Source organism: Rutilus rutilus, assembly GCF_951802725.1.
Source record: "Rutilus rutilus genome assembly, chromosome: 9".
NCBI lineage: Eukaryota > Metazoa > Chordata > Actinopteri > Cypriniformes > Leuciscidae > Rutilus > Rutilus rutilus.
This window is the reverse complement of record NC_140223.1, coordinates 15410728-15426046: the sequence shown is the minus strand read 5'-3', so window position 1 is coordinate 15426046 and position 15319 is coordinate 15410728. Positions and strand designations below refer to the sequence as shown.

The 15319-nt window shown below is 36.9% G+C and overlaps 1 protein-coding gene across 2 annotated transcripts in view; it reads left to right on the top strand.

The window, feature by feature from the left end:
* Positions 1 to 1884: 1884 nt before the first annotated feature.
* Positions 1885 to 15319, top strand: part of hip1 (huntingtin interacting protein 1) — a 45896-nt gene continuing 32461 nt past the window's right edge. Inside the window, exon 1 of one of the 2 annotated variants that reach the window (XM_084418145.1) lies at positions 1885 to 2311. In XM_084418145.1, coding sequence (XP_084274271.1) covers positions 2192 to 2311 — 120 coding nt within the window. In that variant the 5' untranslated portion in view covers positions 1885 to 2191. Of the gene's footprint in view, positions 2312 to 13640; positions 13812 to 15319 lie in introns of those variants that run through there. The other variant, XM_084418146.1, reaches the window with a different exon arrangement.

Here is a 15319-nt window from a genome sequence, read left to right as displayed (position 1 = left end):
AAGAAACACTGAAACACATGGAATTAGACCTCATTAATCAAAACCATCCTGTCAGATTGTTTATACTGGATGGCAGATTGACACATTTAGGATCTATGTTGTAATACAACACAAACTAAGATATACAATGTTGTTGGAATTGGAAAACCACACAAGGACAGTGACACGGATAGACTGAAAGAAAGAAAAAATGAGCAACTGAATACATTTACAAATAAAGATGAATACAGGTATACCAAATATACCAACACAAATAAGGTAAAATCAGAAACACAATATACCGACACTATAATAAATAAGCAAAAATACAGTGATCAAGAGGGAAACCTGAATGTTAGCTTTTAGTTATAGTCATGGAGTTCAGTATATTGTTATATCAGGCTTATTTATAAAATATATTAATTTCATTTCTACTCTTACAAATTTTCTTACCTTTGCAGTCATCATTCATCATGATGTGGTTGGTCTTAAAATGCATGTCAGACTAATATAGGTCATAGTGTGGGGCTTGTTAAGATGAATCTGATTTTGAGTCAGCAGAACAACACATGCACTTAAAAGTGTCATGTCAGATAGTGTCAGTATAGACACAAGACACGTTGGGACAATAGCACTATTTAGGACAGTGCACATAAATACTCAAAAGCCTGCAAAGTGTGCTCATGTATTGCAGTGTTCTGAAAGGAAATGTTTTTTCCTCCTCATATTAAAGTAAAACAATCATATATAGTAAGATCTTTTGATTTTCAAGGTTCCTCTACTGACATACATAGTGGTGTTGACTGCGGCTGGCATCTTGTGCTGACAGCAGAGAAGATAATGATCAGGTCACAGACCAAGACTTCACACTGTCATTCTACTGAATCATTGAAACAAAACTCTGACTCGGCCATTTGATAGAATTTGCTTAGCAGGGAAATTGAATCTGGCCTCTGCCCATTTAGAGATAGGACACAGTATAGCGATTGCAGGTGCCCCATGATATCTAATAGAGTTATGCAAGTGGAATCAGCAGACATGATATTTGTTGATATAAAGAGTAATGAGATTAATTGGTGCAGCAAATACAAAGGGAATACAAATGAAATCACATAAATCAGGCAAATCTAGCATCTGCCTATGGTTACTATACGCCATAAGCGATACATGCTTAGACCACATGACCTGCTTAACTTAGAAATGAAACAAACACAAGATAAAGATAGATATGGGCCTCACATAGGAGAACGTCAAGTTGAAGGGTTTATTGTATTTTTGAGGTTAACACAAGGCCCCTCTGTTTCAGTTCTCTAAAATAGACTATGCATGTAGCCTAAGTAAATGTGTTAAGTTTGAAAAAGACTTGTACATGTGCACAAAAAAATATATATATATACATTTTTAAAAAAATCAAATATACTACATGGTATTAAAAAGTATTAAATGCATTAAATAATAAAATAAAATAAATAACTATTTTTGTTTATGTTATAGGCCTAGTTATCATAGCATTACACTAATCTTTGAATGTTTTTGTAGCATTCGACCCGTTTCATGCATTGGTTCAAATGTGTATGATAAATATGATTATTATTTGTAAATGTTGTCACATTAAATGGTTCAGAGTGACTATATACTTTTTTATTGTGCTTAATTATTATTATAAATTTTTTCATTTTTATTAGATTTTTTGAGTTTCGTGATTGTTTTTGGCCTACTGTACTGTTATACCAAAGATAAATCAAATAAATCATTTAAAAAAAAAAAAAGATAAAAAAAAAGAAATATTCAGTAATATTCAGTGAGAAAGATTCAGTGTAGTAAAACGTGTGTATCCAGATAACTGTTTTGTAGGGCGGGAGCTAATGATTTTCCTCCAGTCAGTGTGTGGGAGCGCTGGGAGGAGCCTTTGACAGTCTCTATGCTTTTGCTTGAGTTGATTTGTATAGTATATCGCGCGAACTGACGCTGTTTTCGCTGGTTTACAGATCTGCATGCGCAGAGACGCATGTTTTGCACGCTCCCGAGTAGACAGCGGATAGCACTGGAATGATATTCATGGGCGGTGGACGTAGAAAATGACCTTTTGTGATAACGACGAGGGGTTGGATTTTTCGTGCTCATCACTAGATTCAATCACGTTATATTGCACTCTATTTATGTTGATTTAAGAAGTCTCCGTCGCTCGCGCTGTTTGGATTTTCTTTCCAGAATGGACCGCGTCAAGATTTCCATGCAGCAAGTCCCCAACCCGATTCCTAAAGTGCTCAGCCGTCGCACTGGTGGTGCCAACAGTTTGGAAGCTGAAAAGGAAAACTTCGAGCGAAGTCAGGTAAGGAACTGTAACCACCGCGGGGCAAGTTTTTCTTTTCTTTTTTCTTTTTCATGCAGCCAATGCATCGCCAACGAGCTCTTCGTATTGCAACCCGTTTTTACATTCATTCCTTAAAAATAACTAGTGTGTTTTTTAATTACTAGTATTCCGATAGGCTAATGTCTAGTAACTATTCCAATACTTATTAGATTCCAGTACTTGCTACCAGTTGTAAAGCTAGCTAATGTTAACAGTAATATTTCTTATCTCAGTAGTTACATGTGTTTGCTGGTCAGAACTTTACTAAGATTTAAAATTTTAACAAACTATTTATAAATAATCTAATATAGGCTACTCTTATAGTATATTCATGTTGAGGAACTGAAATTGATGGTACCAGCAACAAATGGAATTCAAACTATTCGAAAGTGAAGAATTGAAATCCCACTCAGATCTTGACTGAATTAAGACAAAAAATAGCCATTTGTTACGATAAAAAATTGAATATTGACTAGTATAGAATGATTATGATCTAGTGACTACCTAAATATAGATACTTGTCAATATTGGAATAAGTACACTGTAAAAAATGATTTTCAAAGTTTGTAATTATTTGTGAAATTGACTAGTCATTTCTGAGTGAAATTTGTCTTAAAGTAAATCCCACACAATTATTTTCAGTGTAATGGTATCTATACATTTTTGAGATCCTGATTATAAAAACAAAAGTCTCACCATTAAAATCCATGTCCCAAGCACACAATTATAATGATGTTCTCATTATAATTTTATGTAGCCTGTAGCCTATATGGACAGACTTGCACATGTTAATGTTGCACTTAACTGTATTTTCCTTTTTGAAGTGATTCCAATAATATTTCAAGCAATTCAAAACCATCATGGCAAACAGTGCGCATCTGAAATGTCTTAGCTGAAGGAAATAATAATCCATTATTTATCGGCTTTAAGTTATCGACCAAATTTTCACATCGTGCTGATAACGATAACATATATCGCCCGAAACCGATATGGTGGCCGATATATCGTGCATCCCTATTAGTAACACAATTAATTATTCCCATCTTTCAAAAAATATCTTATCTTAATCATTATTGTGAGTGTGAGCTAAAACAAACTATGTTATGGAGCAAAGTAGGTAGTCAGAAATTGCATTAAATCAAGCTAACCTGCATGCTTTATAAGAGATCACTGTCTGATAATGATGTTGAAATGTGAAGCTTTTGGAAGTGTTTTTTTTTTGCTTTGAGTTCAAAGAACTTTACCCCATAGTGTTTACTTGTCAGGGTACACAATTTTTGATGCCTGAAGCTGCGTGTTTGTCCAGATCATAAAATTAATATTTAATTGTAGACATGCAAACTGTCATGTTTACAGAACGATAATTGATGGCCTTTTAAATTCAGCTTTCAGTTCAGTGAACCTTTGCCCATATCACACCTTCATTTTATCAGTTCACATTCTAGTGTAATTGATTTAGGACGGGAACAAAGTTCTACCTGGTACTCCTTCAGGATATGTTTATATAGGTAGTGGTTTGCAAAGTGCCATTAAGAATTCAATTACATGCACACTTTTTCATCAAATGATATTAATGCACATTATAAGATGTTTAACTCATTAGTATGAGACTGTTTCAAAATCAAAGAGATCCTCTTTGACTGAGTCTCTTGTGTTTCCAAACGGTTGCCCTTGTATTGAGCAGACATAAAAGCTTTTAGTGGCTCAAAGATGCAGCACTAAAACCAGGGGGCTGAGTTTGATGGTCATGCATTTTGGTTCTTGCCATTAGCCTAAAGTGTATTTCGATGTGTCTTCAGTCTTGTAGAGACAAATAAACAATATTTTGTTTATCGTGACCTTCTTTAAAGTGCACATTGAATTATGCAGTCAGTGTCTGGGTGCTTGAGACTGAAAGTGTGTTGTGAAGTATGGAGAAATGCATTCTCATTGTTCGTGCACTCTTCTCACTTCTCTGGGGGTCTTTGCCCTCCCCATCCAGAGACAGCCATCACGAAAAGTAGGTCACATGAATGAAGCTGCAGCCGACTGCCCTACTGGTGGGTTTCGGAGTGTTTGAAAACAGCATGACCTCGTTCTTGCAGAGATTTCTCGAGACTGAGTTTGCGGAGGCTACTAAAATTTGCTTAATTTCTGGTTTCATAACAACATCCGCAATATGCGGCATAATGTTTGATTCAAGTGTGCATAGTTCAGTCCTCCTGTTTACAACTAGGACAGTGACATGGATTAGTGAGACTTATGTGACGCATGCGCTCTTGAACTCCTTTAGGACCGCTCTCTGGGTCAGACTCAGAAACGTGAGTTCAGTTGTTCATTTCCTGATTTTAGAAGTAATTTCATTAAGTCGCAGTCAATCATCAAAACTCATCTTTGAATATCAACTTAAACATATATATGTATGTGTATATATATATATATATATATATATATATATATATATATATATATATATATATATATATACATATACATATACATATATATATATATATATATACATATATACATATATATATATATATATATATATATATATAAACATTTCAGTGAAAATAATTTCTTCATGCCTTAAAGCTGCAGTCCGTAACATTTTTTTTGTGTACAAAATGTACAAAATTCATATAATAAGCGAGAACATCATGAATCCATTTTCCAAACCATGTTTTTGTCTTATTCTGAATCACTACGGTAAACCTATAATAAGTGTTTATATTCAGACTATTTTAGACTGGTCGTACCGCTGTGGAGTAGCCCAGTACCTGCGTGACTCGTCATAGATATAAACAAAGAGAAGTAGCTCTGGCTACAATGTTCTTCCGCAAGACTCATGCAGTTCTGTTTGTTAACCACCAGAGCGGCAAAAGTTATGGACTGCAGCTTTTAAATACCTTGAATGTAACTACCCTTGCTTATTTCAGTATTTATGGTACCATGTATATGCAAATGAGTCCCCACCTCCACTCAATCACACGAGCTCGAACTACCTGATCCACTCGGTCAGCTATGGTAAACGCTACACAGTGGAAATTATGGATTAATTCATCCATGTATGTTTGAACCAGAAACTGATTCAGAAGAAGAAGAGGAAGAGCGAATTATACAGGCAGTGCTAAGCAGCCTCAAACGAGAGCAAGAGCACCATCAGATAATACTGTAATAAAATCATATTGACGAAATAATTTGGTTAACGCTCCAATGTGTATTTGTGTTTGCGCTCTGGAGAATATCAAATGTTTCTATTTACTACGTGTTTTTGCAGCGTTGAGCAATGCAGCCAGTTGTGTGAGTCTCACGCTCAATGCGTGAGAGTTGGCAGCCCTGGTCCATACATACCATTTTCATCTCCGTTCGTGCCGTAACTCTGTCTGACGCACCCACCGCTAGACCAGCTTAGCACAAAGACTGGAGGTAAATGGCTCCAGCTAGCATACCGCTTAGAGCCCTGCACGGGGCAAAACATCCAGCCCTAACTGAGACCTGGCCCGTGGTGTTCAAGCCCTAATCTGGCCCCAGCCCGAAAACGTCTGCAATTTTTCAGCCCGAACCCGAGACCAACATCAATATCACTTTGAGCTCTCTCTGCCGCGCGCTCTCTGATGCGTGCTGTCTCTGCTAGACGCACACACAAGACGCACACACATACACACACACACGCTACTAGGTAAAATTTTATTATAGGCCTCAAACATAACTACCACCACCGACAATTATGCCCACAAATATTAATACAGACTGTCCATTACAGAGAAACATAAGCATGCAGTAGTAGAGAATATTATATAGCCAAATGTGATCCAGCAGAAAATAAAGATTTACGACCTACCTTTTTTTGATGTCAAGTAACTTTACTGAAGAACAACGTTTCAAAGAACTCTTTGCCAACTGGCTAACGTTAAATAATAATAAAAATATAATAAAGAAAAAAACTGAACTGAGTAGGCTCATTCACTGTTTATTCGCGATCGTTGTGAAGAAAAAGAATAGCATCCACTGTTGAAGGCTTCAGGCTCGGTAATCAAATCAAAACTCTTTCAAAATGCAGCTTTTCCTGAAGTATTGGGAACTTTTAGTAATTCCCCACGCTCCAACTTCTCCCTGATGCTCTGCATGGTCAGCTGTCACCTAATGCATTGCACGCGCGTCACGTTACTCGCGTGATCGCATATTGCATTGCATATTTATAATATTATCAATATAACAACATTTCATACAGTAGCCTGCGCTCTGCACGTATATTATGGGCACGATGAAAGGAGAAAAGCTAAATGAGCCCGAGTCCGACCAAAGCCTGATCTGTAAAAAAAAAAAAAAATAACGCCAACATTTTCCTATTTACATGTTGTGATTTGTATAGTCACAGCGTGTACAAATAACATGGTCGCATATTCTCAGAAGGCGAAGCACTGCTACTTGGGCGGAGTGATTTGCTCGCAGCGCCTGAGAAGCCCCTTGGTGAGGAGCAGAGTTCGCTCACAATTGGAGTAAATCACTCCGCAGAAGTAGAAGTGCTTCGTCTTCTGAGAATATAGTTCCCAGTATGTATACGGTTAGAAGATGGTTGTGTCTCATTTGACCTTGTTATTCGTACACGCTGTGACTATACAAATCACAACATGTAAATAGGAAAATGTTGGCGTTATTTTGTCACTTACTGGGAGCAGTATGCTAGCTGGAGCCATTTACCTCCAGTCTTTGTGCTAAGCTGGGCTAGCGGTGGGTGCGTCAGACAGAGTTACGGCACGCACGGAGATGAAAAAGGTATGTATGGACTTATCTAACTCTGGGGGATACGGTGAATAAGCTGAAGTCCCAAAAAGTCGGCGTGTTCCTTTAAATAATGTATTGCTGATGTTACACAAACCATGTTCCCGTTCCACAAACCTAAAAATCAGTATCGTTAGAAATAATTATAGAAAAAACAATGCCCCACACATTGACGGGATTGGTTATAAGTTTGAAGGCAGGTTTCAAACCATGTTTTTTAGACTGTCTTTGGTACACTGCAATTATAAGAAGAAAATACTCAGCAATGGTGTTGACAGATGAATTTGCACATGGTTTGTCATAAAGCACCACATAGACAAACAACATAAAAAAAAAACTTGATTTTCACCAAAGCGGTTCTTTAACTATAAAGCCTAAAATGAACGTTCATATCTAAAAATAATACTTCAAACAGCACAAACTGATCAGGTCTCAGTAGGAAATGCTATTGTGAGCAGTCCTTATCAGCTAGTTTGCCTGGAGGAAGTCTGATCCCATAATATCCCATCTCTTTTCTGCTCTTGGAACGCTATGTTTAGATTAATGAGCCTTCTGTGGTTTGAGTTCAGCCTGTTTTAAATGAGAGGATGTTAGTGTGGTTCTCTGTAATGACATGAGCATGGCTTGCCTTGTGGCTGGGTGTTAGAAGACTAGGGTCTACTTAACTTTAGGTTTATATGGAGGAAATCTAAGCAGGGAACCTTTGTTGTGGTCAGAGTCTAGCAGAGGGACATCCGGCCAGCCTCGGAGTCGGAATCTACGCCGATTAAATAACATGTTAAGCGAGTGTTGCCAAAATAAGTCATCTGCAAATCATAGTATAGTAAACATCCTGCAGAACATTTTGTATCAGGCAAAGTTCAAGATAGTCAATATGAAAGTAAAGTAAAGTTGACCGCATTTACTTTTGGTTCACCTGTGCACATTTAAAAAAAAAAAAATCGTTAATGAAAATAAGGGGTGTATTGGTACTCAAAAATGACGGTTCGATACAGCAAGGGGAAAAAACTGATTTGGTTTTGAAAAAAGGTTGGTTTTTACTTCATACACTGAGAAGTTCCACATGTGCATTGGTACACGTGTGTACCAAACCAATACCAACCCTGTACCGAAAGTTTTGGTATAAATATTATGTGTACCAATACACCCCTCTTGAGTATTTCTAAATTATTAGAAAATATTGCACACCAGAGGTGGAAATGTGGCTACGGCGCGAAGCAGGTATGCATTATTTTCTAACAATTCAACGGAACGGAGTCATTTATTCCACTTATACTACGGTTACCGTATACCGAGTATGTGCTTTCTGTACATAATAAAACGGCATGGAAACATGGAAATAATTAGTCATTTTTATCCTATTGTCTACTATATTTATTTGTTTGGTCAGTGTCGTTGTGGGTTTTGGTTCTTTTGCTGTTGTAGGCTGTAAGGACCTTTGAAATAACTGAAATCATTTGGCAAAGTGATGTGGAGATGTAATGGAACTACTTTAGCCGTGCGTTTGCCTTAGAACGTTCATCAACCAATCAGATTCAAGCATTCAACAGCCCCGTAGTATAATACTAATCTGCTTTTCCTATAAAACTATTTTCCTTTTCTACTACTGTCACTTAAACCAAAAGAAAAATGTTTTAGCAAACTTGCATTCAGGCAAATTTGATTTGGTCGGTTAGTCTCAGAAACACTGGACAGGAAGTGGCGATGTCACGCAGTCTGTGACGGACTGATCGTTAACTCGGCTGGTCCATGTGGTAATTATGTCGGTCAGGTTATTATGTCAAATTATGTCAAATCCAGACGTAGATAAATGTGCGCTAGTATTAGGTGGATATTGTGCGGAGTGTGGAAGCTAAATTAGACCGGCTCATCCACAATAATGTGGAGATGATGAATCAGCGTCGCTAATTTCATCTTTGCAGACAACACTGACTCAGAAAACACTAGTTTATTTATAAATTATTAATGTTGTCTCACTGCAGCAAGCTTAGATTTAAAGGCTCATTAATATGATTTACTATTTCTCTCTAATGTAGAACAATGTTAGCAATGTTACTCATAATATTCTTTCTCAGACCTAAAACTCAATCCATTTTCTGATGCCCCCTCCCCAGTATATATTTAAGTAATTAAATAATATCATAAATGTGATTTAATTACTTAAATAAACAAGTACCTAGTTGACTAGGAAAATCTTTGAATGGGCACAGTCCTAAGTTTTCTTCCCTAAATTCTCAGTCTATCTGTGATATTTTAGGGTGTTTTCACACTTTAGGGTGTAAATGCAGACCAAAAAAGAAAATTATCATTTAGTCTTGGTTCATTTAGCGTTCAGACTGTCATTTTTAAGACCAAACATAAAGATACAAAAAAACATCCAAACGTCCAAAACAATGCTGTGTGCGGGGACGCACTTACAAAATGTGTAAAAGGAGTCAAAACAGCGGCAGGAATTCCTCCGTTGCACACAAACAAAGATCTGCTGCAAGGAGACGGCATTTTCAACACCTATACCAAACTGTAATGGGCAATGTATATTTCCTATGACAAAAAAACAAGTATGGTCGAGCATTCTGTCCTTTTAAGGGTTAATCTTGTGACATCACATCCTGTTTTTGGTTTGTTTAGGTATCTATGGTCCGTGTTGCGTTCATATTTCATTTTCGAACCGCACCAGAGTTTGTTTGGAAGCGGACCGAGACCCACATTTTCAGCGCTCTCGGCCCGCTTGTTTGGTGCGCACCAGGGTTCGGAGGGCAGCGTTCACACTCATTCAAATGAAGCGCACTCACAGAGCAATCGCACCAGAGTTCGGTTTAATCAAACCAAACCTGCCAAGTGTGAATGTACCCATACAGTGAAAGTTTTTTTTTGTTGTTGTTGTCACTTTAATGCAGATTTAGGCAATTCTTTTTCTATTATTCCCATTTCTTCTCCTTCTTTAAAGCAGTTAATTGTATGACCCTGCATCTCTTGTGCTTGTGTTCCTTCCTGTGTTGGTGCCGTGCCCGTGGAGGAATTCTCGGGAGGAGCCTAATCTTGCCCCACTCTGTTTTTCCAGGACTCACCCACACTGAGCCAGACAGTCGTAATCTTGCCTCCCTTTAAGCAGCCAATCTCTACTTTCAGCGTGTCACTTCCTCCATCTACAATAGTTGCAGTTTCCTTGTAATATCTTTCTTTTTCTGATTTAAGTATTTACCTATTTCTCAGCTTTAAAAAGTTTAAAGCAAGTTTTCACACTCTTTCAATCTCACATGTTGACATGTACTGTAGCTCCTCCTGCGGTGTAGAGGGTGAAGAGGGTTTGTTGGGGTCATTGACAGCAGGAGGGTATGTATGAAAAGCCCTGAGACAGCAGAACGCGCGGTTCGCTCGCTGTGGATTAAAAATCCTATGCAGTTTGGCGGGCGGCCAGATGCCTGTGACAGAAACAGCGTTCGGGTCATACTGCTGTCAAACAGACCATTAATGCATCTAATGCTGGGAATGTAGTCATATTAGATGCTGATTGTTGATTATTATTTTATGTCTCTACCAAATTGTGTGTACAGATAGAGAATTATTATTTTTTTTTTTACATAGCCTAAATTTTAATGCAAAGTTTGATCCTCTTATGGTGGACCCTCTTACTAAAGTATAAAGACAAACATATATTATATTTTCTAGTATTCAGACCCAATTACAGTAAATTTTTTTTTTTTTTTTTTGATACGAAAAAAAAAAAATATATATATATATATATATATATATATACATACATATACATATACATGCACATATTTGTGCTGTCAGATCGATTAATCATGATTAATCGCATCTAACATAAAAGTTTGTTTACATAATGTCTTATGTCTGTGTGTGCGTGTCTGTGTGTGTGTATATATGTATATATGTATATATATGTACATATATGTACACACACATGTATTATGTAAACACAAACTCTTATGTAAGATGCGATTAATCAATTTTACAGCACTAATATATATATATATTATATATATATATTAGTGCTGTCAAATATTGTGCTGTCAGATATATATATATATATATATATATATATATATATATATATATATATTTGTTGACCCTCAAGTTATGAAAAATCCTTTTATTTTATTTTAAAGGAATTGAAATTTCTATAAAAATATACATGTTTAATTGCTATTCTTCTCTATAAAATAATTCAGCAGCTAGAAATGGCATTTTATGAAGTCTTTGAGAAGTCATGAAAATTCCTTGGTCTAAAGATGTGGGAATCCTGTGGGTTGTAGCAAAGGTCACATTTACACAGTGATGGCAGATACAGTGCGCTCAGATCCACTGTAACGTTATCATTTTTTTAATTCATTATCTAAATGGTTTGTCATTTACCAAGGAGTGTTTGCAGTTTTTCTGGCTTGTGGTCAGTGCGAGATGGACAGACATAGACAGTGTGTGGGCAGTGACTCATTGGCAGTCACACTACACTGTTGTAGCGTCTCTCTGGCTTGAATATGCTTGACCAATGAAGCACAGCAGTGTAAACTGTCCCGATGGGCCTACCACACGGTACCAGGAAGTGATTGCCCTTTAAAGAGCATGCTTTGTTTGGATGAGCATGCCCCCCCACCCCATTTTTCCTCCATGAGTGGTTTGGTTAAACATTGACTGGTATCATGTCCAGATCAACTGATCTTGTACCTTTTTTGGATGTCTCTCTAAACAATTGCTTTTTTTTGTAATAGATTTTATATGGGGGAGAACAGAAACTCTGAGAATATAATAGATATATAATATTCTATCATAATATGGATATACACAACCGTTCAAAAGTTTGGGGTTGGTAAGATTTTTTTTAAAGAAATCTCTTATGCTCACCAAGGCTGCTTTTATATACAGTAACAGTAATATCGTAAAATTATTACAATTTAATTATCTTTTTATGTATTTTAAAATGTAATTTAAATTCTGATTGAAAATGCAGCTTTGCCATCACATGAATAAATTACACTTTAAAATACATAAAATGAGAATTAAGTTGTAATACTATTTTACAGTTGCTACTCAGTGTCACATGATCCTTCAGAAATCATTCTAATATACTGATTTGGTGTAAAAACATTTTGTTTAATTACTGTCCATTTAATTACTGTCTTTACTGTCACTTTGATCAATTTAATGTGTCCTTGTACATAAAGGTATTCATTTCTTAAAAAAAAACCTTACAGACCCTTTTGAACATTTAAGTATTCTAATAGACACATCTGTTTGTGTTCTTATGGTTTTTATTTGAATTTTTTTATAATGTTTGACATGCTTTTTATATATACTAAATTATATTTATTTCAGTTGAATTAAATATAAATGTGCCATGGGAACATTAGGTCATCTTAAATTAAATGCATATCATTTAGAAAACAGAATTTATACAAATTCTTTGGTAAAAAGACCATTTTTGCTTGTAATTTATAAAGTAGGCTATCACTTAATTACCTTAAATCCATCCTGAAATCTCAAACAGACTTTTAATCTCCCTTAAAACAAGATTTGATCAAGTGACACATTTTTGCTTAAAGGCAAATGCAAGTAAAAACATTTTTATGAAGTAAGCTTACTTAAGGAGGGAGCTTGTTAATTTTTATTTATGTAACTCTTGTACGTAATTCAATTTTTGCCATTGCAGATGCTGACATGGCATTAAATAAAACTATACTACTACTACTACCATAATGTATCACTAACAGCTAGCAAGTTTCATAGCGATTTATTATTTATATGTTCTTACATGTTTCTGTTCTCACTATACTTAATTAAAACCCTTTGTGTTTAGCTCTCCTGTTTAAAGAGCACCTGTTGGAAAAAAATAATAATAATGTATGAAGCTGCTCATTGTCATGCTGCTTTACCAGAGCATCAACAGTATCCAGACGAGGGCGCCATTCATCAACATAACACACGTCATCATGTGCAGGAGTGTTTAAATGGAATGTCATCAATCACGTCATATATCCTGCATATCGATGATAACAAGCCTATATCAAGTCCCTTAGGCAAACAGTTCTAGATAATGCATCTGTAAATCTGTACATGGCATAACGCATTATGCTTGCAGTGGGTCTTTTGTATCATTGCAGTTGAGTTTTAGTGCAGTCTGATTTCTTTCTGAAAGGAGACATTTTTTTTTGTCTCGGTATGTGTAAGACCTTGCATCAGTCTTCCGATACAAACATTTCCACTTCTGTTTCTTTTTAGTGATGTAACATTTGTCAGAATTTTGCTCTCGCTCTCCTTTTGGTCCTTTTAAGTCAAAAGCTGTGGCAAATGACATCAGTGTCTGAAGAACTCCTCCTCTAGCATTACAATCTGTGTTTTGTGGTCCGTACCTGTCACATAATATTTAGCCCATCGTCTAGCGTTTCCATTTAACGTTTATGACACACTCTCTTTAGGCAGGCAGTGGCTTTTCTAGAGCGTTCTTGAGAGTCTAGCCATCTGCCAATCGGATCCCCAGCGCGCGAGGAGGACGAGGGGGAAATACGAGAACGGGAAAGAAAAGAAGAGAGGGACCGTTCGATACTGAACCGGACACATGTTGAGTTAGCGGACCGTTCCTGCTCCCTCCGCCTCCCTCGGCAGTGGATTCACAGTCTGCTTTTGATTCCCGAGCAGGGAAACGGTTCACATTCCCTTCCATAACCCCGTTTGAACTATGGACTCGAATAAAATGGTAGGTTGTCGATGTTGATGTTAAGCGGGTGTTGTGCATCTACACGTTTTGGGGGGGTGGGGAGGGATTCGCGCTTGCCTGTTCGCGGGGTTGTTTTGTATCGAGAATTGTATGATTTGGAGTAACAGCCCTGTGTTTGTTTACCTTTACCGTCGCGAGCGTTCACTCCTTGGACCGTTACGTTTAAAACAAGTTGTAGCGGTCTCACAAAATAGTCGTTTGCGCAGTTTAGCCAATTTTGGGCTCGTTAAGTATTTCCCAAAACATTCCAGGATTTTAGGAAGTCACAGCGAGTGTGCTAATATATGTCTTGTCCGTGAGAAATTACGTTTATGGACCGCTAATGTCTGAACGTTTAGTCAACAGGAACGCACGATCCGTTTTTATCTAACTTAACGTTAACTTACTTAAGTTAAATGGATAGTTCAACCTAAAATGCTAATTCTGTTATCATTTTACTTATCCTCATATGCCTGTATTGTTATTTCTTTTTCGCAATCCAAAAGCAGATGCTAGCCAGAATGAGTTACCATTCACTTTCATTATATGAAAAAATACTCAATTAATGTAAATGGTGACTGAGACTTTGAGACTACCAGCCCTTAATATTCTTCTTAAGATCACCTTTTGTGTTTCGCAGAAGAAAGTAAGTCATAGAGGTTTGTTAACATTGAGTAAGTGATGACAGTCTTTTTTGGGGAACTGTCCTTTTAAATGTGCTTCTATTGCTAATACAAACTTTTGGGTTTGGAGGGTCACGCAACTCAGTTGTGTGGACTTAAATGTTGGATTTTGACTCTTGAGTGGCTCTTTTGATTCTTGTAGGATCTGAGTCAGTATCTTCTGTACCTTTTTTGGACGCATGATTCACACTGTTTTGACTTGAATCGCCGCATCCCCCTCTCTGCTTTGACTCCCAACCTGCTATCAACATTGTATGTGTGATATCTGCTTGTTCTCAAATCCCTCATGTCATGCTCTGCTTGACAATGCTATGAAAACATGTTTTTACTTGAGTGGGGTCCAGGGATCCTCACTGAAGATTTTTGTGTGTATGTGTGTGTGTGTGTTTGTGCAGGCCACGACAAGGCTCAATCGAGCTTTATAGAAATTCAATGATTGATGTAATTTGTAGAGAAGCAGGAGCAGTGATTGGGTTTGATCTGTGTCTTCTGGGTTTACTGAGAGGTTTTGATGTGGCTTCAGAAGGCATCTTGTTAGCAAGCTCGTAAAACTCAAGGTTTTTTTTCAATAGTGCTGCTGTTACAGCTCTTCAGTCCTTTTGGCCTAAACCAAAAGGACTGTGAGGCCCTTAAGAAACTCCACTTGTCCATCTCAGGTGTGTTTAGTTGGTGACAAAAAAAAGGACCTGAGACTTGATGCATTTAAAAAAAAAAAAAAAAAAATGTATAGCAGTTTTTAGTCACCAGCATCTTTTTTATCATACATTTGATCAGTTCATGCATTCCATGGTAACTGAACCGATGAATTTGGAATAGGAAAAAAAA